A 20,287-nucleotide genomic window follows, 5' to 3' on the forward strand; every position below is an offset into this window, starting at 1 on the left:
GATCAGCTTATTTGCTCCACCTATGAGGCTAAGTCTAGAGCAAGTCTAAGGCAATTACTATTCACTTAAATTTATTTTTTATTTTTTATACTTAAACCATTGATTTTGATAAGTTTTTCAGATAAGATTTTCAATTCTCAAGTGTTAATATTTATCATAAATACTTTTTTTAAGTGAATGACTTTTCTAGAGTAGACAAATTCTTAATGACTTTTACATACTTTATAAAGTTAAGTGACAAACTTTCATATACTTTTTGTCATAGAGTTTTATAGACTTTTAAATACTTATTTTTATGTTTATTTTACAAATAGCATTTATCTTTTATGTTGAATGAACTAGTCGGCATATATTGAACAAAAAATTAGGGAAAAAAACAATTGGATACAATTACATAAAAGCAAAGAATAGTTCTCCTTAACATTAGAAAATGATAAAAATGACAAAGTACATTTGAAAATGTACCATAAGGAAATAATTGGCATTCAACTAGCCATGATTCAGTTTTTAAAAAAGCTTAGCCATGCAAACTTAGCATATGAGACAATCAATATAATAAAATATTTATATGCAAACATAGCTGAAGGAAGTGGATGAGAAGAGATATTCATCAACAGAAACGTGTGGATGAGAAGAGAAGAAAAACATTCAATATTTTTTTACTAACCTGAAGGAAGTGGATGACAATGGGATACCAAAGTGGAGCCCTAACCATGAAGAAAAAAGATCCATCTGCATGATGCTTGATATAACAAAGGAAAAAGGAATTGGAGACGTTTGGAGACGTTTTGGTTCTATCTTCTCAGCTTCCCAATATTTTTATAAAGTCTGGTGTAAATTAGCAAGACTTTTGGTAGTAAGAATTACCTTTAAAAGTATTGAAAAGTCATTTATTTAACAAAGTTTTTAAAAGTCATTAACATTTTGGATACCTTAAAACTTTTAAATACTCTTTAAAACTCACAATTGAATACAACTAAACTTTTAAAGACTATTTAAAAGTCACAATTGAATACCTTCAGACTTTTAAACTCATTAAAAGTCATTAAAAGTTAGAATTGAATACACCCCCTAAGTCTAGGGCAAGGGCTGTCACTATTCACGTAAATAGTATCAGCCTTGCCATTTGTGGTTCCACTCATGAGGGCTAAGTCTAGAGCAAGTCTAAGGCAATTACTATTCACTTAAATTTATTTTTTATTTTTATACTTAAACCATTGATTTTGATAAGCTTTTCAGATAAGATTTTCAATTCTCAAGTGTTAATATTTATCATTAAATCCTCACCTAAAAATCAAGATAACATTTTCGGATAAAATTTTGAAATTAAATTGGTGTGAAAAGTGAATAATATTAGTAGGTATGTATAGAAAAAATTTCCAGAATTTTTTGATATATTTTTTAAAATCTTTTGATATTTTTTGTTGCCAAAAATTAGACAACCGTTGGATTGTGCAAGATTTTTTGATCGGAGGCTCCAGGAGAAGCCACATGACTTGTAACCATTGGGCAATGTGGGCTGGTGGGTCCAACAGTTAAAAAAAAATTGAAAATCGATGTCGACGCCTGAGAGCAACGGCCCAATCAAGATCTGCCATTGGGATTGCCCATTGGTGGGACCTGTGGCTTGCCTGGCTGCAGTCGCGTTGAGGGCCCGGGCTTCGGGGCCTTTTACCCGGGTTAATGCCTAGCGCTGGAAGTGCTCTAAGGGTGGGTTAGGTATTGTGGTTCTTTTTAAAAAATTTATGGTCCGTTTGGATGAGGGAAAATAAATCAGAATTTAAGTAAAAGTCGGGAATTTAAGAGGAGAAATTGGCAATTCCCTTGTTTGGCAATTTAAGCACGGAATTTGTTAAATGACATGTAGAAAAAATAGTGGAAATTAGGGCATCTAAATCCCAAGTTTAATTTTCACCAAAATAGGCGTCATTTCACAATTTTCACAGTGCCATTTACAAAATTCTGTAGTTTAGAAAATTCGACATAAATAAATTCAAACACTGAAATTTTCAATTGCCATAAATTGAAATGATGGAAATCTAAATTCCGTCAATTTAGAATTCTATGTAATGTTCAATTTCTTCATCCAAACAAAGGGTTAAAGATGTAAAACACAGGACGACAAGAAAGAAAGAAAAAAGAGAATGATGGAAAGGGGAAATTGACATGAGAAGTGGTTTTCCTCAAATCCATTCTGTGAATCAAACGGGCCTATGGGTGGATTATAGGGGAAACGAGCTGGTTTGTTTATTATTTACTTTTGACCCTTTTACAATTAAAATTTTATAAAATAATTGAAAATGTATTTTGAAATAATTTTCAATATCATGTTCTTTTTGTCATTATACACAATCACAAGACTTCTACCAGAAAAATGTTACTAAATGCTATGACATTGTTTTTTATACTCACACCATTTTATAACCAAACGCGTAGCTGCTTCACTTTTACTAAAAATTGTCAAAGTTTTGGCGATAATAAAACATTTTGATAAGAAAAGGTTTTTGGGCCAAAAAGAGTTATATTCCAAATAAAAATAGAAGAAAGTGACACATGCAGCCCACTTGAGACATGATCAAATATAACATTTAACCTCATGTAGGTAATTGAAAGAACACGTCTCAAAGGTTTTTTTTGCTTTTGTTTTTAACACAAGCAATAGTTTAAACTACAAAGAGGAGTTTCACACACACTACCATGGTACCATGAAGGTTTGAACATGAGACCACTGATGTGCAAATCAAGGGCCTTTTTTTATTGGGCTAGACCCGTTGACAAATGTCTTTTATTTTAAACTCAAAGTTGAGGAGAAGAAAAATAATACCAAGTTAAAACTTAAAACTTATGAAACAGAGAACTTGTTATCAGTATCTTCTGAATGAATGTTATACATGCTTGCCTTTGCTGGTAATGCATCATTTGCCATTAGCAGAAATGTGTCAATTAATAAAATAATATCCAAATATTTTTCCTTAATTTGTTCTTCTCTTATCATGTTCACAGTTGTTGGCTTCATGTCAAGATTGGGAAAATGAATTGGAAAGCTTATCTGCTAAGAGTTCATCCTGACAATACAACCATAATAGTTTAATTGTGGGTTAGGATAATGTGGATCCAAATCATTGGGAAAACCGGTAATGGATGAATTGTCATATATTTTGTGTGTGTGTGTGTGAGAGAGAGAGAGAGTTTGGGGATTCATAGTTTCAAAGAGTGAAGCACATACCTATACTCATGGCCAAAATTGTGAAACAATATACAAAAAATTATCTATTGAATTTTTATATAGGACAAGACAAAAAATCATTTGGTCGCCTATTTAATTTCTTACATTTGATCTGAAGGAAGGTAGGCAAAACAAAAAGCTCAAAGCCAAAAATTGTTCAAGCAGAATTTTGAGATTTTTTTAGATTAAAATTCATAACTACACTACTATATTTTTAATCCTGAATGAATCGCAACCACTCCTCCAACAAGATTTTCATATTCCACCTTCTGGAAACCTGCATCTGCAATCATTGAAGCAAATGTCTCCTGCAATAATCAATTAAGATAAATTGTAAGGACATTTAACAAAAGTTACAAAAGAACTACTAGCAATATCCAATCAATTTGCAGATAAAACTGAAATGGAGTATTAAAATATGGAAGCTGAAAATAAAACCTGTGAGGGGAAACGGCGGATACTCTCTACCAAGTACTGATAAGATTCTCTATCTCCTGCAACGAGCTCTCCCAGTGCAGGAATGATTGAGAATGAGTAATAATCATAGCTGCATGAAGAAATAAGGAAACCTTAAAATACACAACCTATACAAACACACAAGAAAGAAAGGACAAGCGTCCATCAAATGACAACATAATCAAACATTGATACAAAATAGTGCGTGACTGATGTAGTACAGCTCGTAGGTATTAGATTAAGCATCCAAACAATAGAACATAGAAGAGTATAAGAGATCGAGGAGACGAAAATATAGATCGAAAAGACGAAAGAAAGGGTAGAACAGTAGAACAAGAAGAATATTGGAGGTCGGGGAGACGAAAATATAGATCGAAGGGACGAAAGAAAGGACAGAAATCACATAGTTTTAAGAGAAGGTTTACTCAATATCCAAATCTGAATTTTAAAGAACTACATGGGGGTATTTATAGCAAACTAAAACCTAGACATAATAGGATAAAAATCACTTGCTTAAACGGAAATCATAACCCAAATAAAATAGGAAACTTAAAACTAGAAATCTGGAAATCTGGAAAAGTAGAAATCCTACTAGAATTTGAAAAACTAGAGAATCTAGGAAACTAACAAATATATTAGGAAACTAATAAATTTAGGTCCTATGCGTCCTGCATCAGTGACACTTGCTCACACTATGGTGAGCAATGCTGCCATCTGGTGCCGTGCTAAATCCCAACCATGTGGCACTTCACGATTGTCCTACATCCTCAATTGCAAGTTGCAACCCATAACATGGAGCAATATATTGTTCACTAAGCTCGAGCCTAGTGAATATTAAATGATACACAAATGCACATTCTAAGTGTCTTGCATATGGTGCTTGTAACAAGAAAGAAAAATAAATTTAACGTAACTTCAAGTCAGCATTTCCTTTTCCTTTTCTTTTATGCGATGAGGAACTTCAATATAACATTTCGAGTAAGCAGCTGGAGCGTCAAACATTCCTAACAGTAGGATAAAGTTCACAGAAAATCATTTTCTAAAAATTTCTTAGAAAAAGATCTATGCAGCCAACTATGAGACTTCGATATTGCTTGTACAAAGATGATGAGGATGACAATACCAGTGATAACTAAAATGAAATTCTGACATAAGTAAGCAAGTGGTTTACCAAGTCTTACTTTAACCAAACTGAAGTGTCAATAATGCGCAAATGTGGGAGTTGGCCAAGGCAGTGTGCCCCTGCCCCCCGAGGTACATTAGAATAGTTTAGAATATCACTTTTGTCAACAAGAAAAAAGTGTCAACAATGCTTACAATTGTTTAAAGACAGGAACGTCTACATGGCTCAGTTCAAGACACAAGAACCTTCCTCCATGTTTTAGCACCCTATTAACAAGATCATAAAAAGCAAACACCATAAGCATATCAATTTGACATAAAAATAAAAAACCAGCATAAGAAATGATACATAGATCTGCTGTAGAAATGCCCTAGCAGAAGATTGTTTCACAGGTCACTACATATTTTAGTACCAATTCTTAGAGTGCAGAAAATAAAAAAAAAGCATTAGTCAGTTATATACCTTTAGTTTCATTTTGGTCAAGTGCTATACCAGTAGTTTAATCTCACTTTTCATCCCCTCAGTAATATACACTCACCATATTAGCTTTCATAGTTTGGTCATTTAAAACTGCATGTGCACACAAATAACAAGATCGATCACAGGCTTTGGCCCACACCAATAAAAAATGCCTCTAAGGCTTTCATCTGGTTCTTTTTACCCACTGTAGCTCTAGATATTGGTTCATCAGTTGTATGACATTGAGCAAATATGATTCTTTCTAAGGGAACACATTCAAATATCAAACTTTGGAAACCTTTTAGATATTTGTATTCTTCTTTATGGAAAAGCCAAGAAATAGATTATCAATCGTCTCAAAAATGTTTTATAAGTTTTCCTAGTTGTATATAACCTCTCATAGAGACAGGGAGGTAGATGTCTCACAATCCTTCCCTCCAATTTTAAAAGCTCCATCATGAGAATAAGCAATTTGAGACAACCAAAACAGCAGTCACAAGGAGGGACAATTTAACTACTCAAGCAGTATCACTAGAATTATAAATCCAAAAATAAAATAAACTGCTGGACATGATGAGATTAAAAAAAATTCAAATAAGTTACGTATTCAACAGTAGACCATATAATGCATTGATTCAGTCTTGATGCAAGCCTAACAACTAAAAGCCACATTCATATGCACGGAGTGATAGCCTGTTCAAGAGAGACCACCTACCAATTTAATATGATGATAATTTTCCACGTATTGGTTATTAACTATTAGAATCGGTTAACCAGTACAAAGGTTTGACCTTACCTATAAGCTTCAGAAAGCACTTTCTCTATGTGTGTAACATTCCTAATCCCAAATGCAATTGTGTAACCATCCATTGTATTATCTCCAAAGCTCAAGGCTTCTGCATCTCCCTCCACCCACAGCAGGGATTTGTCTTCTCCAAGACCTATAAATTTCAGTACACGATCTTAAAAGTAGAAACTTATTTGTCCTTTAAAGAGAATGTTTAATCCAACAAAAGTCAAAGTTCACGGCATTAATTTTACCTCTCTCCAAGGCCCGCTTTTTACCAATATTCAACATGTTAGGGTTTATGTCAGATACATAAACCTTAGTCTCTTCTTGTAAATCATCTTCAAGAACATCTTGCATGGCTCTCCGTCTGATGCTGTTTATAGAGTCTAGTATCCTGAAAGCAACATCGCCTGACAAAACAATAATATTTTAAAAAATAACAGTAAGATTGACATATATAATCCAAAGATTCTCAGAAGAGCATAAAACTAGGTTAGACCAAAGCAGTTCATTTCAATACCATTCCAGGCAAGGAAAACACATTGTCATGTAGAATTATAGCAGCTACATTCAGGTTAGGAATAGGAGATCTCTGAAAAGGAGAATGGTTAAGAATTCTATTTTTCAATGGTAGATGCACTCCTGCACCCTGCAGGTAATATACCCACAAGATCACCATCCACCCCATAATACAGGATGGGATGGTGTCATTCTGACCCAAGGGCAGTTCCAGTCCATTCTGGTCTGACGGAAATTTTTGGATACCTACTAACTCTGTCTGGCTAACTGCATCCTTGGCCCACTCCATAAGTCAGATCTCTACCCAAACCAAACTGGATTCAATATTTAGTGATAGGAATGTAAGCTTTATTTTAAAATACCCAAAACTGAACCACGTACACGAGCAGTATACAAAAGTTCGTAAATGTAGAGAATTCAAACTGGATTTCATACTTGGACCTTCTCCTTTTGCAAGAAGATATAAAGGCACAGATCAGCCAGAAGGCTGCATCTAAAATGTATTTTCAGTTTCTCTAAAGAAAATTGTGAAAAATATGTACCTCAAAATGATAATTGAACCCAGAAACTACGGTAGCATCATAATATTTGGTAATTTGGTAACATTAATACCACTTGTTACTACAGAAAAATACCTGATAAAATACATGTGTCCCAAAGTCTTATGGTTCACATAATTTGACGAATTTATCATATATAAATGCATATCACAAGCTCACCTGTCCCACCAGCCACATCAAGATGCTTCATTCCAAGAAAAGGATTTAGTTTGGAAACTAACCTGAAGATTTGGGCAGATGTATAGAGTCATGGAAAGGAAAAATACAGTAATATGCTTGTTTGATAAAAGTATAGATAGATAAAAACAAAGCATAAAGGTAAATCTTCAAGATGCTAACCTGTCCTTCCATAATCTGTGTAATCCTGCACTCATTACATCATTCATTAGATCATAGTTTGAAGCAACATTGCTGAAGACATCACCAACCATTCGACTTTTTTCGTCTTCCCTTACTTCTTTAAATCCTGCAAATCATACACTAATCGATTATTATTTACCAACCAACTGAACCAAGGTAATTTTTGTTTGAACTAATACAACATTCACTGCGCCACAACACAAAATTAGAAGTTAGGGTTCAATATTCATATTTTGCACACACTGCACTAACCACTGACTCCTTTTTCTTGAATAAATTATACATTAAAACATGCACACAAACACAACTGAGAAAGGGGAGAGAGAGCTAACCGAAACTTGTGGCATGTGAATGCAATAGAGACGCAGGAGAAAACCTGGGTAATAGTTTACTCCCTAACTTCCTCGTCACTGTTCTCAAGGCCATTACTGTAATTTAAAAGGAAAAAAAAGTCATAATTCGGCATCAATTTGTGTGAAGCTGAACATATGAATGTCTTGCAACATTGTCATAGCCATCATCCATGAACCCACTCATATATCATCCTCATGAAAATAATGTCTTCAAAGATGCAATGCATATAAAAAGGAAACTGAAATGTGAAAAAACTTATTCATAGATAATGAAAGTGCATAATGCGTATCAAAGCAACCAACGATACAGTATAAGTAGCAAAATAGTTTAAAGGAGCTAAAGCATTGGGTAAGCACGCCATGATGTGTATTGGAGCAAATCATTTGACAAATATAGGAGTATTTGTCAAACCACGCCATGAGTCATGAGCACCATACACATATTCATCATTTTCTAATTTTGTCCGAGATAATATTTATGATCAAGAGCAATGGTCCCAATCATCATATTACCAAATGAGCATTTAAAGAATTGTATGAACCACATTGAAAGTTTTAACCACTTAAACAGAAAAGAGTGGCATTCAAGGTTAATACGACGGAAACTAAGCCTGTGGCTGTGTTTTCTCAATCTTTTTCTAAAGATCCTAAAGGAAAATATGGTTTGGCAAAGAATGGGATTTTGGGGCATGCAGAAGCAGGAAGATCAAGCTATGTTCCATTAACGCCGGAAGAGAGTAATGATGGAAATGTGGCATTGTCTGACTCTGAGAAGCAAACCAAACAAACTGCGCGCACCCCTGCTGCTTCATTGGGACAAATCGTCGAACACATGGTGGGCACGCCTTGCCAAGCCACCCAACAACTCAGGTGGCCAAAATTTCGGCTCAGAAGGCAGTTAAGTCACAAAATATGAATTATTAAACAAAACCCAGTTCATCAATTCTTTATTCAACAAACAACAAACGGAGAAATTGAGAAACACGCGAACGAGAGAGACACAAAGAGATGCGAATGAGAGAGACATAGAGAGTCACCTGATACGAGCTCGCTGGAGACGGCCGGAATTTGGACGGGGGTGACAGTTATTGGCTGGGGTCTTAGCTCTGTTCAACCGTCGGTCGGGATGGGTGAAGCTGAAAGAGTCGGGCGTGGAAGTGGTTTACTAATCTGGACATAATCCGATCCGGTTATTTTTGGGCCTCGGACTGTGAATCTATGTGTTGACAAAGACCCGGTCAAAAACAAAGAAATATACTTTATATATTATTTAACTGCAAATACTTGCAACAGCCCGTCTAGCTCAGTTGGTAGAGCGCAAGGCTCTTAACCTTGTGGTCGTGGGTTCGAGCCCCACGGTGGGCGAATAACATTGCTTTTTTTTTTTTGCTTTTTTATTTTTTATTTTTCCAGCATTCGATTTGATGATTGCTCGGAGATTTGTTCGAGTGTAGGCAACACATTCGATAAAATGCCTCGCAGAAGGGGCTGAGGCAGGCAGACATACAAAGGCCGAAAAAACAAGTTGGCTTGCGGGAAGTCACTTAAAAGCAAAATCAAAGAAACTTACCAACAGCAACTAGAAATTGATTCAGCAGACAAGACCCGTCTTTTAATCGATTGAACTTATTTGCTCAACCAATCTGCTATTACTCATGTCAGACAAAGAGAGCCAAGGAAGTGTTCAAGAGTTGATATCGGATGGTTGCAACGTGTATCTATTTTGCAATCTTTAAGTTACCTTGATAATTCCATTTGGGTCCATTATTTTCATTATATATTTTGTGTTTGATGAACATTTTTTCAGTAGTCTAAACTACTTTAATATACGAAATGGGGGATTCGAATTTGGGTGTAAGAGGACGGACTCACTATCTTAGCTAACGAGACACGCGTCAATTTTCAATTTTTCTTCAAACAGTACTGAACCATGTATATGGTTGAGGGCCCCTCGAGGACAATCCATCATTGTGTTCCCTCGGGTTTTGTCTACTCAAAGAGACATATAGATAATGTATATTAAATAAGCCCTCAGGTAACAAGCTGTCAAGGTGTGTGGTTAAAATATCGATGGTTTCAAAAATATTGGTAGTTAAAAAATATAGAAAATTCTATGAAAATATATATCAGGATATTATCGATATCAAATTGAATAAAAATCATGGAAATTGTAAGAAAAACTTGGAAATTTTTCTTGAAACTTTGGATGATGTTTATTTAGTCAATTATCTATTACTTTATCACAAAAATTTGGAAGGAAATATTTTGCATGATGGGTTTAATTGATTTAAGTTGATTATATAGCAAGTTGGCAAACACTGGGAGTGTAGAATATGTAGTAATTAATGAAAGAAGATTAAACACATCATAACCATTTATTTATAATGATTTACCACAACATTTAACACTTTATACATTGCATGGTAAGATATATAAGTGACTTAGTACCACATAGAGTTCATATAAGGTTCAAATTGAGTTATTTACACTAACACCTACTGAGGTTTTCAGTTTTTTCATAAAATTCCTTGAGGTTTTAGAAATTAGAGGAACACTCCCTGAGGTTTTAAATTGTTTTCACAAAACTCATTTTCATTGATTTTTCATCCAAAGATTGATGATTTTATACACAAAAAAATTATCCAAATGACAAAGTTGGCTTTGAGATTAGATTGCATATACTTCATTGAGGTTAATTTTGTCATTTGCATAAGTTTTTTTTCAATGAAATCATCAAGTTTTTGACAAATAATCAACGAAAATGTGAAAACTAACTAAAACCTCAAGGGTGTTCGTGTAATTTTTGAGACATGAGGAGGTTTTATGAAAACACAAGAAACTTTGGGGGTGTTAGTGTAAATAACTCTTCAAATTTTTCGATGTCTTCATCATCTCGATATTATCGATATTATAGTGATATTTTGGCCAAATGTTGCTGAAGTGCAAGGGAAATTATCGATGTCGATATTATTCGATATTATCGATACTTACGATATGTGTATGGATATATTCCAAAATATTCTAGACTCGAAAAAACAATAATATCTTCGATATTTCGTCAATATTATCGATATTTTAGTTCTTAAGTATAATTATATAAAGCATTGAGTGCTTAGCATTGTATGGCGCTTCCCAATAAGTAAAACTACACTTGGGAATACAGTTTCTAGTGTTGCTTGTTTGATGGCACCGCATCTTAGATCCATAAAGTAGTAAACATGATCCTCATTTTTCTTGAAAAATATGTCATGCTTCCATTTTCCAAGGCTGAACAAAAGTTTTGAACATGGGGGGTTGCTATTTTGTAATCTAAAATCCACTCTTTTTTACTATAATTATTCAACACCCATATATATCTTGATACTCCGTGATGATGAAACAGAAAGATCCAGGATTACCAAACATCCCCTTATATTAAGCAAATGCATGTAATCAAAATAGAAAAAACCATCCAAGTTGGGATGAGGTGTCCAATTAAATTTCTCTTTCTTGAAATCAAAAGAAATTATATGATTTCCATGCAAGCTTTGTTGTTGTGCATTTCTGTTATTGTCTTTCTCTTCTGCAGGTTTTGGTTTGATCCCCTATATTGTTCTTGTATCTCTTTTTTGTTTCTTATTAATAAGTTATGATCAAGGGGACGGGCGCGGGGCTTCCAAAGTGTTGGTCCCCTCTTTAAGGGTGGTGGATGTTTGTGCATTTGATGGCCAATATTGAAGAGCTAATATTGCCTAATCCTTTGGTTTATTTTAAAAATAAATAAAATTAAAAGCATGGATCTTTGCATCCAAATCTACTTTTGAAGAAAAAAAAGTTGCTAAAAACACAATCTAGCTGGAAACCATTTCCACGACTTAAGAATCTTTGAGACAAGAAAACTATATTTGATTTCTCTTAAGACGTAGTCTCCATTGTACTTCAATGACCGGAATACCATGGTGAATTTGTCATGTCGAGTACGAGAGCTAGTAATAAGCATAAGTTGAGGTACTTCAACAACACCAACAACACCAGGGTTGTTGATGCAGCGTGATGTGTGAAGTGTAGCAAAGAATGAGCAGTCAACTAGGTTGAAAAAATGACTTGGAAATACACTGGATGCGACAAATTGATGGGAGACTTTGGAAAAAGAAATGAGAGAGAAATTTTAAAAGAAGCCAAACTTATTTATTTTTGATTTCTAAGGAATCATTTACATTTGATGTGATTTGAAAGTTGAAATTGTGGCTTTTCCAAAAGTAAAATTTTTTATGGCTAAAACCTAAATTTACTCAAATGGGGATTGTGTGAGAATGTCTTGAGAATGATGTCGTTGGGTAGGTCCGCCAAGAGTAACTTTCTTGTCCTTAGCTTCTTCAATCTTACTCACTCAAGCAAAATATTCAATTACAAATTTAATTTGATTAATAAATCTGCAACCACATAAAGTTTGGAAAGTGCAACCATAGAGTTTGTGTGATTCCCTTCATGTCTGTTTGAGGAATAAGACCTGGTGCATGCAGGTCTAGGTAGAATATGACGAAGAAAATTTCTAATCTCAATAATCCAAACCCAAATGATTCTCATACAAATGAGCCAAGAATGATACTCATATTCTTGCTCACAAATACAAAAAAAAGACAAGAATACCAAATTTTTGTAACCACATATAATATTCAGTGTTTGGCACTTGGGAGTTTCTGATGCTGACTTGCATTTCGCAACAAAGCTGATAGTGGATACACTCTCACACATGCACACACTTTAAGAAGGTTGCAGGCAAAACGTAAGAAACTTGAGAAACTAAATAGAAGGAGTATTTACAGAGGGAATTTATAAACTTGGTTCCCTTTTAATCCATATTAATTTGTGTTGTTTCCAGAGTGTTAGTACTTAGTAAGTGACCATCGAAGGTTCTTCTGGCCGTGCAGGTTGTTGGAGCCTTTTGGTACTTGTTCTCTATAGAAAGAAAAGCAGCATGCTAGTGATTACTGTTCATTATATTGTGATGACACACATGGAACCATCACACTTGTGAATGACTCTTGCTCTGCAACTGCAAAGACACCAAATTCCACACTCTTTGATTTTGGAATATACTCGGATGCCCTCAAATATATGGTGTCATTGATTCAGCAGATTCTGTACAAAAGATCTGCTTTTGGTTGGGAGACTACAAAATCTGAGGTTTGTGCACATTAGATCCATCCTATACTCTTGCATTGAAGTGTAAGTAGTAAATACTTTCTGTCAAATTAAACAAAATCATATAAAATAATTGTTGGCCGGCATTGTTTTAGGTATTGGGAGGATGATGGGGTAAATGAACAAAACTTACAATTCATATTTGTAGAATTTTTCTTCTTGCACACTTGTTTACTACCCTTTGGGGATTAACTTGTTTTATATTTCAATTTCATATTTTGCAGCTCCCTCTTGGTCAAAACCTCAAAACAAATACCTGCTATGAGTGGCAAATCTACTTTTCAGTTGTGATTTCAATTTCTAGCTTGGTATTATTTGCATTTCTTATTGAAAATATGCAGGGTTGGTGTTGTGAATACGTTTATTTCAGAGCTCTCGGTTCCCCTGCTGCTAAATCTTATATCCATTAATCTAAATGCATTGTTGTTGGATAATACTCAGAAACTAGACTTATTTGACAAGAAGTCCTTTGGGACATCACATGATAAACTGTGTTTTGTTGTGGAACAGACATATTTGCAGTAAAAAACTGCAAGATTGGAGGAAATGAAATGAGAGGGTTTTATCGTGGCTCTTTTATTTCTCTTGTTTTGATGATTTTAGATTCACATGTTAAACTACGGCTTCAACATTATTATCAAGGCATTTTGTTTCACACTGCCTGCTCATTTAACCAGCCATTGTTCCAAAAATCGGCCTACATGGAGCCTAGGCGGTAGGCGGCCGCCTAGGCGGTCTACCGGGTCTGACTCAGAAAAATGAGATGATGATGATGCTATGAGAGAGAGAGAGAGAGAGAGAGAGAGAGAGAGAGGAGGATTGAAGAAGAAGATAGGTCGCGGGTTATGTCTGAGCGAGGGAGAAATGAGATAGCTCGTGTTAGTCTTAGGGTTTGAGAAGGAAAATTGTATTTATATGTAAGGGTATGTTGGCTTTCAACTGGGCCTGGGCTTAAAACAATAATAAAACCAAATGCCCTATTCAGATATATTATTTTGATTGGGATTGGCCTCAGAAAATACAACATTAAATGGATTTTGCATTATAAAATCACTAAAGCAACCACTAATAAGTAACAAATAACAAATAAATATTATTATTTGTTTAATATATATGTATTATGGTATTTTATAATTTATATATCCAGTTAGTTGGCATGATTTTGGTATAAATTTATAATATATATAATACTAAATAATTATATATAATAAATAAATAAAGAAACTCCTAGGCACCCGCCTACGCCCGATTACTCCTCTAGGGCCTAGACTCTGCCTACCACCTAGTGATTTTTCGAACATTGAATTCAGGTATTTGATATATGCTTGTTAATTTACTTTACATTGAGATATTTTCTCCAACTGGCACCCTTCGATTTCTATAATTAATATGGCTACCAACAATCTGCACTGCATATGGTCACTCTGAAAACAATCAGAAGCCAATATATAAACTGATAAAAACAACTAAAAATCATGAGAAGTTGATATAATAACCTACTAAATTATTGATCATAACGACTCCAATCCGTTGCTTTAAGGATTTAATAAGTCCCTTATTCTGTCATTAAAAAAAATTTACATCAAAGAAAGGGAAAAAAACTGAGTGAGTATTGGCGCTAAAATTCTATTATTTATTTCACGTAATTTATTCTCTTTTAGCTTTGATTTACTTAATTTCGTGCTACTTAGCTTTGATTTTATTCATATGATGATTGCCGTTCAATCTCGATCAATCTCTACTGTATTATATGATAAGTAAAATTCAAAGAAATCGAACCCATAAATATTGTATTGGAAATACAAAATTCTGCAGAAGAAAAAAAAACCCAAATATTATACATACATAGCGATATATAAGAGACGAGGCTTGTATGTTTATGCTTGTTCAATCACAATCACATAAGAATATCCCAAATATCACCTCCTGCTTTTTTAGCTTCAACCAAATTGCCATAGTGATATAGTGTTATGAGGAGATGAGACTTGCCGTCATGAAAAAAAGATTCGAACTTGAGACCTCTTTCAACATTGAGAAGAAATCTGTCGGTGTCACTAAACTAAAAGCTAGTTTGTGTGGATATTTTTTTTTCTAATTATGCTGCTTTTGCCCAAGAAAAATACAGATTTTCTTCCAATTAAAATATGCACTGATAACGTACAGAATCTACACCATTTTGGGTTCTTAAACGAGAAAAATATATTTAACCATATGGAAACACTCTAGATATGGCATGGAATTTGGATTTTGTTTATATATAGATCCGTTTTTATGGCTGTAGATATCTTCTCTGATTTCCTTTCATATATGTCACCGTGATGTTTTGGTGCCTTTGGTTCTATAAAAACACACACGTTTTACAAGAAGTGACAATTAGACGAAAAGCCAGAAAGAGCCAACAAGGAGACAGTAATTTTTTCAAGATGGCCAAGCCCTCCTCAACCACTTATTTCATTCTCCTCCTTGCGTTAACCACAGGTGTATATACTTTTTGTTCCTAAATCTTGCCCTAATATCTACTTTCTCTTTTAAACGAATCCACTGTGTGCTGGTCAATTTATCATTTGGCTTTATTAATGCTAATTCCAATTCATTATGGAGATTCAACGTTACATTCCAGAGAATCGAAGTCTTGACATATCCTAAACATAACCCATTATCCCAAAGGTCGTCCCTCGCCAGTACTTGGGCTAAACCCCAGGGACTTGATATTGAACTTTTCTTTCTTGATTTTATGAAACGACTCTAAATGAGATGGAAGAATGCGTATGGATTTTTAATAAAGGACTTAGATAATAAAGCAAGGATTTTCAAGACGAGAAGAGAGTTAATTAATCCATTGCTATATATGCCTTTTGCAGTTTTTGACAACAAGGTAAAGGGAGACTTATGCTCTGAGGTTTTGGGTGGTTGTCTCGACTGCCAATCAAGGTGTGAATCCCAATATCAAAGTGGCAATGGGGTTTGTGATCGCTCTTCTAATCCTCCACAATGCAGATGCTATCATAATTGCCTTGAACGACAGCCAAATGGCCTTGAACGACCGTTGTCAAACGGCAAGACATGCAATCTGGGTTTAGGTCCATCCAGCAATGAATGCAACAACAATTCTTGTAGTTTGAAATGTGCCGGTAAATTCCCTGGAGGTCAGGGACTTTGTTCTCCCGATCCTTACTCTCAGTGTGTGTGCACGTTCAACTGCTAAGGTGATGTAATTAGGGGAAGTCTCTCAATGTATTTGTGCACAACTCATGTCACTGAAACCCCAAGTTTCACAATAAGCGCATTGATAAAAGATAAAACATAAACTTTTAATACAGACTCTCTCTCTCTATCTCTCTCTCTCTCTCTGCATGGAGTGTTGCATCAGCACCCAAATGGAGTGTGAAAGATTGAAAACTGAGTAATTAAGTGTTCTCTCACTATTGCTGTTCGATTGTGGGTAACGAAGGTGGTTCAAGATAAACACACCAGTCCCTCAAATTAAATTCTTCCAGGAGAGAAAAACACAAAATCATCAATTGTATATATGCATTGATCTAATGGCTCCGACACACTCCCTGTAATGTACATTACAGTAGCTAAAATATCGCTTTGTCAAGACAGAGAAATGGATAAAGCCACAATTTTTGTCAAATTCAAGGAATACATTAAGAGTAGAGAGTATTCATACGACTATAGTGGAGAGATTTTAATTAGTATAGGTGCAACTTGAATCGATTCAACATATCACATCCTCAGCTTAGCACCCGAATACGCATAGAGACACTCATTAGAAGGATAGATAATGCTGTAACAAAATCCATAACCTTTCAGAGGTCCAGCAAATTTCATGGCACAATTCGAATTGCAACATTGATAGTTGTAGGCAAAGCTGCATGGACCTATACCCAGATTGCATGTCTTGTATTTTGGTGGCGGTTGAGAGCATTTGAAGAAGCATTTGCATGATGGAGGATCAGAGGTTTTATCACAAACCCCTTTACAACGAGGATGCTGGGACTTACATCTTTTCTTGCAACTTTTATCACATGCTCCCAAATCTTCAGAGCACAAGTCTCCCTTAACCATGTGATCAAACTGTAATAAAAATGAGATACCAAAGTCAGCACAACTTTCAACAAAATCTACTAGTTTGTTTAACTGAACCATCAAAATGTAATAAAAAAGTAATCCAAGTAATCAAATTCATTCTATTTTTAAGATCTTATTCTCGCTTCTACTCACAGTCTAGTCTTTATTAGAATGTCAATATCCAATCCATAACCAATTGGTAATTGGTGCGGAGGCCCAAGATCTTTTAAGCATATTTACGCTAGCCTTTCATTTTTCAATGAAGGATACTCTCTCAACATGCCCCCTCATGTATGGGCTCTTTTACGCCTAACATATCACAAGGTTCAGCTGACTCTCCTCATGCCTTAGCCTCTATTATCAAAAGGAAATGTTTGTGCTAGTTACTATAGTGGGGACATCACATTCCAGCGGGCTTCTACAGCCCTGGCAGCTTATGGGTCCCAGCCCGCCATTTTGTGGGCACATGCACTGTTGGGCCAAGTACGTAAATAATCAGGCTCTGATATATATCATATTAGATTGTGAGCATCCAACCAAAAATCACGTTAGCAATGGATGAATATACTGTTAATAGTCTTGATATAGACTATGCTAGGCTTCTATCTTTCGATGTGCGTTATAATACTCTTAATGGTCTTGACATAAACTTGTGAAAGGTTTCTGGAAAGCAGAGAAAGAATCGGATTGTAGTTAGTTATTCTTAAGTTTTTGTCACTATTGCGTGTTGCACTTTTTTGTTAGCCCATCCCAAAGTGCTTTAGTGCATTCCAAATGAAATCAGCTGAAATTGTCACTTTTTAAGGGAACTACCAGACTCATGTGAAATCTATTTTCACCTACTTCACAGTATTTGCGGCAACCAAATGAAACCTCTTCTTTTTTCATAATTATAAATCGGGCTTATAAAAACCAACACCATATCGTCTGCCACATCCACCAAGAATCTGTACATGTCACTCAAATTTTCAAAAAGCAAAACAATGGTGGTGAAAATCAAAGGCTGCTATGTACTGAAACCCTCTACACCAACGTTGCAAGGTACCCTAGCTCTCTCAGAATGGGACCAAGTTGGCACCATAACTCATGTTCCCACTATCTACTTCTACAAACCAGACCAAACCTTTGCCGCACAACCTGACACTATAGCCAACATCCTCAAAGACTCATTAAGCCGCGCACTGGTGCCATTCTATCCTCTAGCAGGTCGTTTGCGTTGGATTGGAGGAGGCCGTCTCGAGCTCCATTGCAATGACATCGGGGTTCCGTTCATTGAGGCTGAGTCCGATTCGAAACTTGATGACTTTGGTGACTTCTCTCCTTCTCCAGAATATGACTATCTTATCCCTACTGTAGACTACACCCTCCCAATTCATGAACTTCCTATATTGCTTGTACAATTGACTAGGTTCAAGTGTGGTGGTCTTAGTCTTAGCTTGACTATTTCACATGCTGTTGTTGACGGGCAAAGTGCATTGCATTTCATTTCTGAGTGGGCTAGGCTTGCAAAGGGTGAGCCAATTGGAGTAATGCCATTTCTGGATCGCAAAGCATTTCAAGATCGAACACTCCCAGCTGGAAATACTCTAGGGCTTGACCACTCAGAGTTAGACCATCCACCCCTTTTGCTTGGCGAATCGGATAATATCGAGGAGAGGAAGAAGAAGACCACTGTGGCCATGTTGAAGCTTACCAAGCAACAAGTTGAGAAACTTAAGCGAATGGCAAACGAGGGGAATGATTACAAAAATTCTGGCACTAAGCGGGCTTACACACGGTATGAGACTGTGGCAGGGCACATATGGAGATGTGCGTCTAAGGCTAGAGTTCACAGAAATGAACAATCTACGGCAATGGGGGTTTGCGTTGATTCGAGGAGTCGTATGCAACCCCCATTGCCCCAAGGATACTTTGGAAATGCAACATTTGATGTGATTGCTACAAGTCTTGCTGGCGACTTAGTGTCCAAGCCATTAGGGTATGCGTCGAGCAGAATAAAGGAGGCAATCGAGAAGGTGACGAATGATTATGTGCTGTCTGCCATTGATCACTTCCGAAACCAGCCGGACTTGACTAGGTTTCAAGACCTTCATGCTCTAGGGAGTGATCAAGGGCCTTTCTATGGAAACCCTAATCTTGGGGTTGTGAGCTGGTTGACACTGCCTATATATGGGCTTGACTTTGGATGGGGAAAGGAAATTTATATGGGTCCAGGACCGCATGATTTTGATGGGGATTCCTTGCTCCTTCCAAGTCCTGATGGAGATGGTTCTATAGTTCTGGCTTTGTGTCTACAAGTGGCGCATATGGATGCTTTCAAGAAGCATTTCTACGAAGATCTTATATAAATAACTTGTGCCAAGACCAGATATATATTGTCTACGTTATATAGATGAAAAATAAAGAACAGATATATGCAAAATAATATAATTACCAAGTACTATATGGCTTTAGCCTACATATACCAACTTAATTGGTCTGTATTGAGAAATTATTTCCCTAGTTAATTGTAATTCAAATAACTTTAGTATATAAATGGAAGTATTATAACCCTTTATAATTGTAATTATACTACCTAGTTCACAATAACTATACAAGTCTCAGGTCAACAGTTCGAGCTCATGGTTCTTGGGCTCAAGGCCCGAGGATCAAGTTCGTTCGGTACTTGAGGTTTGGGGGCTAGACGTCAGAATTTTAAGGATCATGGATGGATGAGTTTGGGTCGTAGCCTGCAACTCAACTATGCAGGGCAGTAGGATTGCAAAATAAGGCCCAAGGCAAAGAGTATAGAAGTCATTCTATAGAGAGGGTCTTATCTAAGGCACTTTCTTAACCGTTAGTTTGATACAACAATTAAGAGATATGATCTTATCAAATTTTTAGCCCTTTTTTTTTTTTTTTTCTCTCTTTTTCCCGTTACCTTTGGGGAGGGGGAAAGGAGAGGAGCGTTTTAAAATGGTAATAAAACAAAATATAAGATCTAAATGGCATAAATTATTACCACATATATTCTTCCTCAGATTTGACACGATATATGAACAAAATTATTGATTAAGGGATTTTCCATTAAAACCAGAATCACATTTATTATTTCTTAATTCAATTTTTTATTTTATTTTTGGTTAAAAATTTCTTAATTCGTTATGACACTCTCTCCACAGAAAGTAAACCCCCAAAATTCTG

General features: G+C 35.6%; 3 protein-coding genes and 1 non-coding gene across 4 annotated transcripts; 2 read left to right on the top strand and 2 right to left on the bottom strand.

Annotated features, from left to right (window-relative positions):
* Positions 1–3,257: 3,257 nt before the first annotated feature.
* Positions 3,258–9,089, bottom strand: LOC103323573 (S-adenosyl-L-methionine-dependent methyltransferases superfamily protein). Its single transcript, XM_008225575.2, has 9 exons — positions 8,884–9,089; positions 7,826–7,921; positions 7,473–7,599; positions 7,293–7,354; positions 6,306–6,464; positions 6,061–6,205; positions 5,000–5,071; positions 3,665–3,773; positions 3,258–3,534 (listed from the first exon to the last, which is right to left on the bottom strand). The coding sequence occupies exons 2-9, from the start codon at positions 7,917–7,919 to the stop codon at positions 3,433–3,435; spliced, it is 870 nt and encodes a 289-aa protein (XP_008223797.1). The 5' UTR covers positions 7,920–7,921; positions 8,884–9,089; the 3' UTR covers positions 3,258–3,432.
* A 49-nt stretch (positions 9,090–9,138) lies between these two features.
* Positions 9,139–9,211, top strand: TRNAK-CUU (transfer RNA lysine (anticodon CUU)). Its single transcript has one exon. It is a non-coding gene; the product is annotated as a tRNA-Lys (tRNA).
* Positions 9,212–16,759: 7,548 nt separating this feature from the next.
* Positions 16,760–17,101, bottom strand: LOC148920039 (defensin-like protein 182). The gene has a single exon (XM_089044525.1). It carries the CDS (start codon positions 17,099–17,101, stop codon positions 16,760–16,762), a length of 342 nt encoding a protein of 113 aa, XP_088900651.1.
* A 941-nt stretch (positions 17,102–18,042) lies between these two features.
* SHT (spermidine hydroxycinnamoyl transferase) lies at positions 18,043–19,656 on the top strand. The gene has a single exon (XM_008225577.3). The coding sequence runs from the start codon at positions 18,058–18,060 to the stop codon at positions 19,450–19,452; it is 1,395 nt and encodes a 464-aa protein (XP_008223799.2). The 5' UTR covers positions 18,043–18,057; the 3' UTR covers positions 19,453–19,656.
* The last annotated feature ends 631 nt before the right edge of the window (positions 19,657–20,287 follow it).

Source organism: Prunus mume, linkage group LG2 (genome assembly GCF_029339155.1).
Source record: "Prunus mume cultivar Tortuosa linkage group LG2, ASM2933915v1, whole genome shotgun sequence".
Lineage (NCBI taxonomy): Eukaryota > Viridiplantae > Streptophyta > Magnoliopsida > Rosales > Rosaceae > Prunus > Prunus mume.